We start from the raw sequence: 11,916 nt of genomic DNA, 5'->3' as shown, positions 1-11,916 counted from the left end.
AACTTAACTTATAGATCTCGAAGTTAACTTAAATTAAGTGAGGATATAGGATCTCGAATCAACTTATAGGATCTCGAATCGAATCGAATCAACTTATAGGATCTCGAATCAACTTATAAGATCTGAATCGAATCGAACTTATAGGATCTGAATCGAATCGAACTTATTGGATCTGAATCAACTTATAGGATCTCGAATCGAATCGAATCAACTTATAGGATCTGAAGTGAACTTAAATTAAGTGACTTGAAGTCCAAAAGAACAGGGCCTGAGTCTGAATGAAGTAGAAAATTTCACATACTAATTTCAGAACGACTGGTATGAGCATTTTCTTCTGTGACGTTATAGGTTCGTTGAGACTTTGAGTGTAGGTAGTTCAATGTTGGTGATATCATTTTCATCACCCTTCTTTACTTTCATCTAGACTAATTCCACCAAACAATCTCTAAAACTCCATGTTTTTGTGATAATAATAAATAAATAATCCTTATAATTATATGTCACTGGTTCCACCATGGCTGTAGAGTGAACCCTTTACTTGTGTCTCATTCTTGCTTTAATAATGGAGCATCATTTTCCATTAATTTTACAAATAAATTTTCCACTAAGTTTGGGTTTGATTGCTTTAATCATAGATTGTGATTTCCTCAAGGATGTGATGGGATTAGCTCAATCAAAACATAAGCCAATGATTAAGGTCAACTGCTCCACAATAATGTTATTACTTGCTTCCTTTTATTCTTTTTCAATTTATGGAGTATTTCATCTGTCTCGATCATTTACAATTTTAGTTAAAATAATTTTCATAACGAATATAAAAAGTAAATAAATAATCGAAACAGAAATACTTATCATTTATCCAATATCTTATCTTCCACTACCTTGTATGATTGTATCTCAATTGGATAGGATTTTGAAATTAAAGAACACATTACTTTTCCACCAAAATAAATAAAATAATCAAAAATCAACATTCCACCCTTCTTGTTTTCCTACTCCCACTTATCTTTGATTCTTTGCTTACATCAAAGTTGAACATATATATAAAAAAATTCAATATATTATAATAATAAGAGTAACATCACTATCACAATCATATTTACACACAAACTCGATCACTTGTGATCTTCAAACATATCCCAAAACAAAATAGAGGAATACCTACTTACTACTACTAATTAACAACTGCTTATCTCTAATTAAAGATAAATAAATAACAAAATAACAAAACATAACATTAAACAAACAAATAGCATTAAACATAATCTAATACCGATAATTACCCCTCCGTCTCAATCGTTTATTTATTTACCTTAGATTAAATCTCAGAAAGAATAAAAAAGGTAAACAAATGATCGGACGAAGGAAGAAGATTATACGATGATTAGGAAACAGCAACAGCATAACTTTTACTCCTTGGAAAAAACCTAGACTTCTTCTTAGTAACTGTTGCAGCATTATGTTCTGTTTCACCAAATTCAGTAGGTTTATCTTCTTCAATCTTCGCCATGCCAACACTAGCACTCCTTGGAACACCCTTAAACATGTTATTTCCCTTTTGTTGCTGCAACAACATCACTGAACTCGGACTCTGACTCTGACTTGAACTCGTACTAACTTTCCTAGTACTAGAGTTATTAGGGAGCATAGACCCTAAATCAACCCTGTTTCCTAGGGTCGACGTCGAAGCTGCCCTTACAAGCTCCTTATAATCATCGCTTTCATTTGACCTGACTGCGCTACTAGTGCTAACACTCCTGGGGAAAGCATCGACGTAGTTCGTCCCTGCCCAACCAGACGCACCATACGGGCCGTAATATACTCTATCGGCGTAATTGTTCATGCTCCTTACGTAAAAGTCTCTTGCCTTTGCTAGGGCTTTAATTGGCATTGTTATGATCTTTAAGAACTTGTTTTGATTTGCGGTTTTTGTCTTCATCATGTTCTTGAAAATTTTTAAGGTTTTTTGGTGCTTAAATTAGGAAAAATATTGGAGTTGGTTATGATGGTTGGATGTTGCGTGTATGGTGGGTTAGTAGGGTTTTATTTGGAGAGAAAAACAAGGAATGTAAACAAATGAAAGTTGGAGGGATAAATAGATAAATAGATAGGTGTTGAAAGAGGTGTGAATCAAATTCTGGGGGAATTGAAGGTTATATATAAGGACTTTTTCAAAGCACACCGGATTAGATTAGAAGTAAGAAATAGTTTCTGATTAGGATAAGGATTAAACAAAATATGGAAAATAGATTTCTTCAAAAAAAAAAAAAAAAAAAAGGTAAATAAGATTATTACTATCTTCAGTTTTATATTAAGTATTGTACAACAAGTATACCTTTATTCAAGTTTATATGTAATTTTTCCGAGTTTTTTAAAGTTTATTTTTTTTACGTTTAAATGTGCGAGTTCAGAAACTTATATAACTCAAGTTCCTTAAAATAAAACTCGGAAATTTTAGTACTTATACACCATTAATTATAGGTATATTACAACCGGTGTATAGTCTATTAATTGTGGAAAACAGGGGGTGGTACACCGAAACATTATAAGAGTTGAAAAATGAAAAACTTTGTACAATGAATGATAAAAATGAGTTAAAAGGGTGGAGTGTGGTGGGCTCAAGCCTATCTTGTTCTCTTCTTCTCTACTACTCTATGTACGGAGTATATGTCATCCGGTTTAATCCTGATTTGAGTTCTATAAAATTAGTAAGACGATAATGCTCTCCCTTATAAAACTCTGTTATTTTTACTCATAAGTCTAGGAGTAATTGTTTTACGTACTCTTCTCTTGCTACCTGGCATAAAAATATTTATTAAAATAAAACTTGTCGTTGGATAGATTCATGGATGAAATCTACTCACTCATTTAGGTTCATTTAGGTTATATGTAACTTTCGCTTTTTTAGGTAAGTGTTGATTTCTTCCCCAAAAAAAATAAAGCCTTGAGGTGGGGTGAGTGGCCACGTCGGTTCCAGGGATGGTTGACCTTTACCCGACCCTTGGGTAGGTCATGGTCGAGCAAGGCCACAGATCCCATTATCATTTTTTATTTTTATTTTTGTTTTTAATGAGCCAACTAGGGAGCCAGGCCGATCCGGTCGCACCGGGTCTCAACCGGGCCAGCTAGGTCTTGTTTTTAACGACATGAGAGATGGATCAGACCGCGTTGACCTGTGCAATAGCCCACCTCTATCCCTCACTATATCCATGTAAAAGTTTGCTCGGACACCACCTCCTTCATACCAAGAACAGTTTCATAAACTTCCGTCTCCAAAACCTCCTTTTTGAGTCCTTACTCCCTCCTAAACACCTCAAAACAATCCTCATCACCACCTATTCTCCACCTCCCGACAACCGGCCTCACCTCCCCCCTCTTTGTGAATTGGCCCAGCAAGACTTTTAGAATTTAGACTTCCTAACCACTTTTTTAGGTTCTATTGTCATGGTCAAACTAATGTCGTAGGTTTTCTATCTTCAAACTAGAGCGATATAATATTTATTTCCTTTAAAATACAAAATTAATTAAATGACATCAACTTTTGACTTTGCTACTAATACTTGTTCTATAGAAATATGTACAAAGAATATTGTATGAATAGTTTTCTTTTGATGAGTTAATTGTATTCGTGTGTAAAGTGTAATGTAAATATTAGTGAGTTTAATTTAGGTCGCTACTTTATATTTACATCAAGAACGAATAAAAGATTTGTTTTATTGAGTTTATCCTATAAAATGTAAAAAAACAATTCAAAAATATCGACGCATGAGACCTTATTAACCAAAGTTCTGTTGTTCGAATAATGTAGAGTCAACATTTTACATCATTTGGTTTCGCATTTCAAAATACGCAAATACTAGTATTATGTAATTTGACGAGAGAGGTCATCAGCAATATTACTTTGACCATGAAAATTCGGTTGATTATGTTATGTTGCCAAATATATCTAAAAGTCAAACTTCTTCTAATTTGAAGTAATTAAGTATGAACACACAAAGTTTTTATAAAAAGTTACTTCATATAAGACTCTAGTCACAAAATGATTACATTTTTGTCTTAAATGGATAACATTTAACCATGTCTTCGATTTGTGACAAAATGTTACCCATCTAAGGCCGTTCAGCAAAACTTATTGTATTCACTATTTTTAAAGGATAATCCAAAAATATAAGAAATGAGGCTAATTAAGATTTAAGGGAAGTATCTATAGCATTTCACGCATTGTCGTACTTTCAGTCGTTGCCAACATATGTACTTTCAAAAATTAGCCTGGCCTTTAATCCGTTTCAAACCTGCTAAACAGCTTGTATATATGGGTACAAACTACAAACCCCATGCTAGGACCCAGCTCGTATCCGGCCTAAAGACGCATTTTATTACCTCTACTAAAGATCTTCCGATTCTTTATCATCAACACAGTGGACGCAACCACACTTGTATACAATTTCAACACTAACTTGGGAGCAATGTACATATTTCAAACCATGGAAGACTTCCATCAAACAGGTAAATATTGTACAAAAAATTACACAAAACTTTCACACTCCAGACTACCAGATTTTGAAGGCCAGAACTTTTCACTGGCTCGTGACGTGATGGTTACTTACAAAGGAGAGCCCATAAAGACCAAGACACACTTGTATTAGTCATGTAGTTACAATGTGTTGTGACCTGATACATTCCATAAATGAGGAGCAAACTGACCATAGATAGCGAAGGAATTACACTGGGAAGTCGGGCTTGGATATGACAGGTATACAGCAATCATCATCCTCGAGATCACTGAAAGATATATCTTCATCAATCCCGACAGGGATAACTTTTCCATTTTGTACCAAGCAATCGTCTTCAGGCCAATCATCGTCATCATCGTCGTCGTCAAACTGCAAAGCAGGTGTCTTGGATACACTGGGAGTAAAGTTCTTATAATTTGCGTTTTCAAATGGCTTTTCATCAATGAAAGATTTCTCAGAACATTGCATCTTGTATTTATAATGTGTGTTTTCAAATGGCTTTTCATCGACAGATTTCTCAGGATATTGCATCTTGTATTTATAATTAGTGTTTTCAAATGGCTTTTCATCAATGACGGCTTTCTCAGGATATTGCATCTCAGTGCTCCCAACATGTTTCTCGGTATCAGAATCAGCTGTAGTTGAAGAAGTGGCAGGCTCAGAAGCAAACGTCCAGGAAGAATGGGTCTCAGAATGGTCATTCTGCAAGGATGTTGGAGTGTAGTCCTCATCAAAATCAGCACTTCCATACCGACCACCATTATACCGTTCAGGCTCCTTTTTGGCCCGCTTTTGTAACTCCTGCATCCATTCTGCTCTGGCTTCAACAATCTACAAAACATGGTTTGAGTTAATTAGAGTGTACAATTGATTGCTAAGCAATATTTTGAAACAATATTTCCCTCCCATACATTTGTTCGTGAATCAAAGTTATAGAAGAAAATTTGCTGAGAGAAAAAAGGGTCCATACTCATATTAGAGTGCTTACATGTGTTTTTCGTACTCAAAATACAAATGTAGTAAATTAATTTGAATATCCCAAAAAAAATTAAAGTGAGTCCAAATGAATAAGGGAGTATTTCTTATCAGATACAGACCGCTCAACTGCGCATGCAGGACTCCTATTTTTTCCTGCTACAGCAAGCTAATGAAATTCAACAACTCTCTTAAAAATAAACAGCTAAACTATTCTCGATCATGTCTTAAAAATAGCACTTGTACAAGGACCACAACATCAGAAAACCATACATTGAAATCCTGAACCACATCAGCCAGCTAAGGAACTTCGACTACAAAATACACGCAAGTGATACAGCTAGGTGACCAGCTATGGAAACAGAAGCAAGTCCACACCTAGTTATAAAAAGCCAATTGTATGAATAATTGGATTGACAATCATCAGAGATTTTTGTTCAACAGAAACCTAATTGCATAAAGTGGCCTAGCAGCTTTTTGTATCTCACGCTCAAAATAATTGCCTCATAGCCCCGTTCCAAGAAAATATATGGGTAGAAACAAAGATATAGAGACCAGTAATTTGCCAACCAGCAGTATCTCCTAGGCCTTCAGGTTTAGCACTTCCATGCAGATTTTTCATAGTGGTACTACCAAAAGGAAATTTAAGCTAGGAAAAAGCTGGTGACAAGAACATATCAACAAAGCTATAGTTGTATACGTATATGAGGCAACAAAGAAGATAATAATATTAAAAGTGTGCTATGCCTTTAAGACTTCTAGACAGCAAGGGTGGAGTCTTGTGGTTAAAACTTGGGTTAGACTCCCAAGGGTCTCATGTTCAAGCCTCCACAAGAGAAATCTTCTGGAGGTTATTTATGGCCTAAGACTATGCTTTCAAGACTTCGAATCGGGTGTGACCTGGTATACGTGGTTTGCATCACGTATATTCGGAGGTTTACCAAGTGCTCACCAAAGGTAGCTGTTGCGGGCTTCCTCGTCATCCAAAAAATATTTGAAATATGTTTCACTAAGAAGTACGAACACAATGGTGGATCTTGGTGGGGGTGGGGGCTGAACAATGAATTTTCCGATCTTTAGCTATGATTTTGAAATTTTTTTCTAATAAACCGACACTAGTATATAAATTGTTGGTGACATTCAAAGTGAAGTGTCTTTTTGAATATGAAAAATTATATAGATGAACAAAACTGGGATACATAAGTAGAGAACAGGGAATTCAAAATTAAAGTGAACTACAACTCTTGTTTGCGAAACCGTGATAGGTAGATCTCTAAAAAGACCGGGCATTCTTAGGGATGGTGGATAGCAACAGAGATCTAGGTGGGCGTGTGATGTACAAAGGGGATAGATATTGGTGGAGAAATGTTGCAGAGCAAGAGAACGTAAGCAATGACAAACAGAGGGAGTTAAACGACCCTTTCAATATAGGGTAGGAAGATAGCTTGTGAGATTATCATATCATTTAAGAGATAGCCTAATAATAACAATTAGACACATGTTGCTAAGGGACAAGATTGTCAGGGTAGCCAGGTTAAATGACAAGTGCATTGGTCACTGAACAAATTTCATAAAGATCTTAGCAGATCCTTTTATGGTGCATCTCAGAATAGAGAATATTCTGTTTAAACTCGTACCAAAAGAGAGAAGCTCGAGCTCACCTCAGGTGTTGACAGGAGTTCAGCATCTTGTTTATTAAGTCTTGAATGCAAAAGAACAAAATAAACTTTCCAAAAAAAGCCCACGCTCATATGGGCAGGACAAAGTTCAATTCTGAGTGCTGCTAGCCTTGGCGTGAGATGTTCAACTGCTTGAGTATGCCTTTTTTGGGATTCTGACATCGGAAAATCTGCAGAGCAAAGTAGCATAATCTTTAAGATCTATAAGAACACAAAGGGTAAAATAGAGAAGAGACTTGAGTCACAAAAAAAATAAAAAGAACTGAATGCCCTATTGTGTACGTCAACTTTGGCTTAGGGCCTATTCTCTACGCAATAAACCGGCTGGTTTTGAATTTGAATAATAAAGACGACAACAACAATAACATTACCCCAGTGCCTCAATGGCTCCCGCAAATTGCGGGGTAAGGGGGATCGGATGTACACAGTCTTACCCTTGTTTAGCAACACAAACAGTATTTCCGAATGACCCAAGATTAAATTTGCTTCGACAACTGCATTGAAAGATTGCTACTTCACGATATAAAGAAGAGCAGCCACTTTAGAGAAGACAATTACGTAAAAAACTAAAAATAGATAGCCATGATTACCACCAAGCGTATTATATGCATAACTAAATTGCCACACACTTGATTTACAGAAGCACATCATCAATTACGTGCAAGAATTAGAAAGTCCTGTCTCATACTATTGTGCCATTTGGCTCAAGTTTAGCAAGCTCTCTACATAAGAATTTAACATTGATAGACATAGCTTACTGAGTGAGTCATTCCAAATTGACAAGAGCTTAGCTTGTCCTTTAATATGTTTAACAAATAGTGGGGTTGGAATAAACCTCATTCAATTGTAACGCCCCTTGATGTCCTTCATCTGCCACAGCATGTATATGACCTTCCTAGCTTTATTTTTCAACTTATGCTCACAGTTTCGAGGTATTGTCTGGTAATCAGGCCTATGCTCCTTACAGGCTTACATATTTCTTCAAGTGATGTTTCTTTATCAAAGTTCAACTTTATAGTTATAAAATCCATTAGTATTAAAATCTGTTAAAATACCACCTATTGTGATATGCCGGCACCGCACGTGAGTGTCTCACTTTGACAAAAGATGAGAGACGAAATCACTTTATAAACCAACAAGTTATTCCTCCTAGTAACCATTAGTTTTGAAATAGATCCTCCTCTGGACTTCTGAAGTTGAATCTCTTTACTCCCTGCGGGGCGTGGCCCAGACTTTTTTAGGATTTGACATGGAACGAGAATTCATGGCTACAACCAAGGTTAACATTAAACCTGGCCACTTATACAACAACACCAGCACTACCTAAGTGACTCAAGGGCTACACTCCTCCAAATTGCCAAAATTTGCGTCAAATGACCATTACTTCAAAGAAGTGCAGCCAATTTAGTGGACCATTTTGCAAGACACTATAAATGATTGGCGGGCATAAGCTCACCTTCACTCACCAAAAGTGTAAAACCAAATAGTGTGGATTTAATAACAAGTCACACACTCCTGTTCCAAGAATATGAAAAGAAAGAAATTCTGCGACCGAACTACCAGAAGAGGCGTCAAAAATACAAATTCTTAGCCCTAAATAAAATGTGATTGAAAGGATAAACTTTCTGGTTCTGTTTAATTTCCATCTTGTCAATTTAAATTATTAATATTCTAATCAAAAAAACAGAATAATTTTGGAATTCCAAAAAGTACATAGGAATATTGCAAACAAACCCACGATCTTTACCTACAAAAAAAGTTATTAAAATGAACAAAAGGAGCTAATTTAATGACTCATTTGAAGGAGCCTGATTCTAAGAATTCTTCAGGCTCTGTTTGGCAAAACTACCTGAAAAGGTAGCTTAAACCTGAAAAGGTAGCTGAAAACTGAAAAGCTAACCGAAACCTGAAAAGGTAACTAATAAGGTAGCTGAAAATTAGGAGTTGATAAGGTAACTGATTATATAAAAATGTGTTTGGCAAACTAGCTGAAAAGGTAGCTGATTTTGGTAAAATGACGTAAAAGGATATGAAAATTATTTAATATTATAGAATAAAGGGGTACAAAATGGAAAATAAGTCATTTCGAATTTTGATTTCTCAAATGCTACATGAGGTAGCATTTCATTTCAGGTACCTTATTTGACCAAATAAGCTACTTGCCAAACACTTGCAAAAAAATCAGGTAGCCGAAATTTTGGTCAAATAAGCTACCTGAAATATCCTGCCAAACGGAGCCTAAATTGACATAACCATCTCCAAAGATCGAACAAAAGGCATACGTCAATCCAATCATAATCTCCTCCCTCCTACTCTCTCTAGTGCCTCGATAAAATAAGACGCTACAATTGTTGCATCCACCAATCCATCATGACTACAATCTACAATCTATGTCAATTGTATAGCCACTTCTACCAACAGTTATCAGTTAGCAATAATTCCACTTACAATTACATACTTCTTTATCTCAAACTAAGAACTACACAACGGAAAACAACTACATTCCGTCAAATGTGGCTTCGAAGACTGATCAAATCCAAAGTAACTACAAATACTCCGAAACTTACAAAATTAAATTATCAACAATATCCAATCTTCTCCGTGTTCATGATGCATTCTCAACAAACAGGCTTCGGTACTCAATTGACAAACAATCGAATTTCACATAGGAATTCACAACATAAATCTGAAGCTGAATTCAAATCAAGTATCATACAACGCAAACAATTCATATTCATATCAATCTCAATAATAACATACCATCAAAATCTTCATCATCCTCAACAGGAAAATCGAGCCAAGTTTCAGGATGATGCCCAATATTCCCTGCAAATGTCAATACTTCGTCCGTCAATCCAGCAACTTCTCCAATCCAATCATTTCCGCCATTTTCATCATCATCCTCAACCACAGTTCGCAGCTCGCAATTCCTCAAAACCTCATCATTTTCATCATTATCAAAATTCCTGAATTTCATATGATCGCGGCGGTATGGCGAAGACGGCGATTGATCGTCTTCGTCGAATTCATGGTTGCCAGAATTCGATTCCGGTTGAGTCAACCCGGAGCCAACTCGGCGGTAACTCGTCGGAGGTAGAGGAGGAGGAGGTGGAGGAGCGAGGAAGTTTGCAACGCCCCATAGTTGACGAGTTAGGGATTCTTTGAAGACGGTGAGATCTTCCTTTACGCCGTCTGATTCTCTCTCCTCCGCCGCATTTTCCGGCGGATTTCGCGGCGGAAGTTGCGGTGGAGATTCGTCGTCGTCGTCGATGCGGAGAGAGTTAGCGATGGAGCGAGCAAGCCATGACATTTGATTTCAATTTGGGGAAAATTTTTGAGAATTAAATTGAAAAGAAAAAGGGAAAAGGAAAGGTGAAAAAAAGGGGAATTTAGATTCCAAAGAATTGGAAGTTATGTTGTTGAGGTTGTTTATTGTTTGTTGTTTGTAACGAGGTTTTTTTTTTAAAAAAAAATGCGTAAAATTGGGTGTGGATTAGTTTGGGAGAGGGTGAAGACTGAAGAGTGACATATAACATTATGATTGTGGTCGGGCCATTGATGTTTTTTTTTTTTTTTTATATGTACATAAGAGGGGTAAATGCTCGAAATTAACTAGCAACAATATGTGATAAAGAAACTTCTAGGACATCTAGCCCGAAGAATAGAACATAGGAGGAGGAGCACATAAAATAGTACTTCCTCCGTTCTTGTTTGATGTTCCCATTTGCTTTTGGTGGAACAACCAACGCAAAATGGATTAAGAGCAAGTGGACCAATTTTTAGCAATAAAAAAAGGCTAAGCTAGCAAGTGGGCCGATTTTTAGCAATAAAAAAAAGACTAAGCTAGTGGGGTATAGATATAAGTAGGATTAAGTGGGCTAATATATGGTATATAGTGTAAATATGTAATGGCAACAAGGACCATTTGGTCATTTTTAGGCCCAAAAATAGAAAGAAACCAAATGGGAACATTATAGTGAAATGACCTAAAAAGGAAAATGGAAATATCAAAGGAGAATGGAGGAAGTAGTAGATGGGCTCGAATTAACTCCTTGATTGGCAAGCCAATCCGCCGCGTGATTTGCTTCTCTATAAGAATGATTTATTCGAACCAACCAACCATCAGGCTTGATTAGCTCTTTGCAACGCTGAACTAGAGGACGAAGCCCGTTACTTAGTAGCTGCTCTTCCCGGAAAAAATTCACACACGATTTATTATCCATAAGGACCAACAAATTAGTATATGTAGAGAACGAGCATGCTCAAGAACTGCTAAAAGAGCGTGCATTTCTGCTCTTATTGAGTTAGATATATGCCACATGAGAAGAGATAAGCTGAAACAAAATTACCGGAATTGTCCCGTATAATGCCACCACATCCTGCGTTACCAGAATTTCCTTTCGACGCCTCATCTGTATTTAGCAGAAACCATCCAAGCGGTGATGGATGTCATCTAACGTATATCTCTTGATACGTAGTGCCTGGAGCTGAATTAAATAATGAAAACAAGTCGAACGCATTCTTTGATGACATAAATTGATGTTGGAGAAATCGAATAGGATCTGTAGGATTCTCTTCGCCTCAGCCAAATAACGTTGTTTCTCCACTTCCATACCCCACCAACAGGTTATAGCAAATTTCATAAGCCAATCTACGGAGGCAGTACTAGATGTGTTGCGTATATTATCTGAGACCCATCGGTAGTACGGTAGGGAGAAGAAAATTTCAGACGACATAGGGAGTCCAAG

At 36.5% G+C, this 11,916-nt stretch overlaps 2 protein-coding genes across 2 annotated transcripts; both read right to left on the bottom strand.

The window, feature by feature from the left end:
* Positions 1–1,040: 1,040 nt before the first annotated feature.
* Positions 1,041–2,199, bottom strand: LOC141586625 (uncharacterized). Its single transcript, XM_074407919.1, has one exon. It carries the CDS (start codon positions 1,940–1,942, stop codon positions 1,385–1,387), a length of 558 nt encoding a protein of 185 aa, XP_074264020.1. The 5' UTR covers positions 1,943–2,199; the 3' UTR covers positions 1,041–1,384.
* Positions 2,200–4,403: 2,204 nt separating this feature from the next.
* Positions 4,404–10,600, bottom strand: LOC141586622 (uncharacterized). The gene is made up of 3 exons (XM_074407915.1): positions 9,929–10,600; positions 7,151–7,338; positions 4,404–5,345 (listed from the first exon to the last, which is right to left on the bottom strand). The coding sequence occupies exons 1-3, from the start codon at positions 10,476–10,478 to the stop codon at positions 4,722–4,724; spliced, it is 1,362 nt and encodes a 453-aa protein (XP_074264016.1). The 5' UTR covers positions 10,479–10,600; the 3' UTR covers positions 4,404–4,721.
* Between the last annotated feature and the right edge of the window lie 1,316 nt (positions 10,601–11,916).

Source organism: Silene latifolia, chromosome 6 (genome assembly GCF_048544455.1).
Source record: "Silene latifolia isolate original U9 population chromosome 6, ASM4854445v1, whole genome shotgun sequence".
NCBI classification, from domain to species: Eukaryota; Viridiplantae; Streptophyta; class Magnoliopsida; order Caryophyllales; family Caryophyllaceae; genus Silene; species Silene latifolia.
This window is presented reverse-complemented; position numbering and strand designations above follow the sequence as displayed.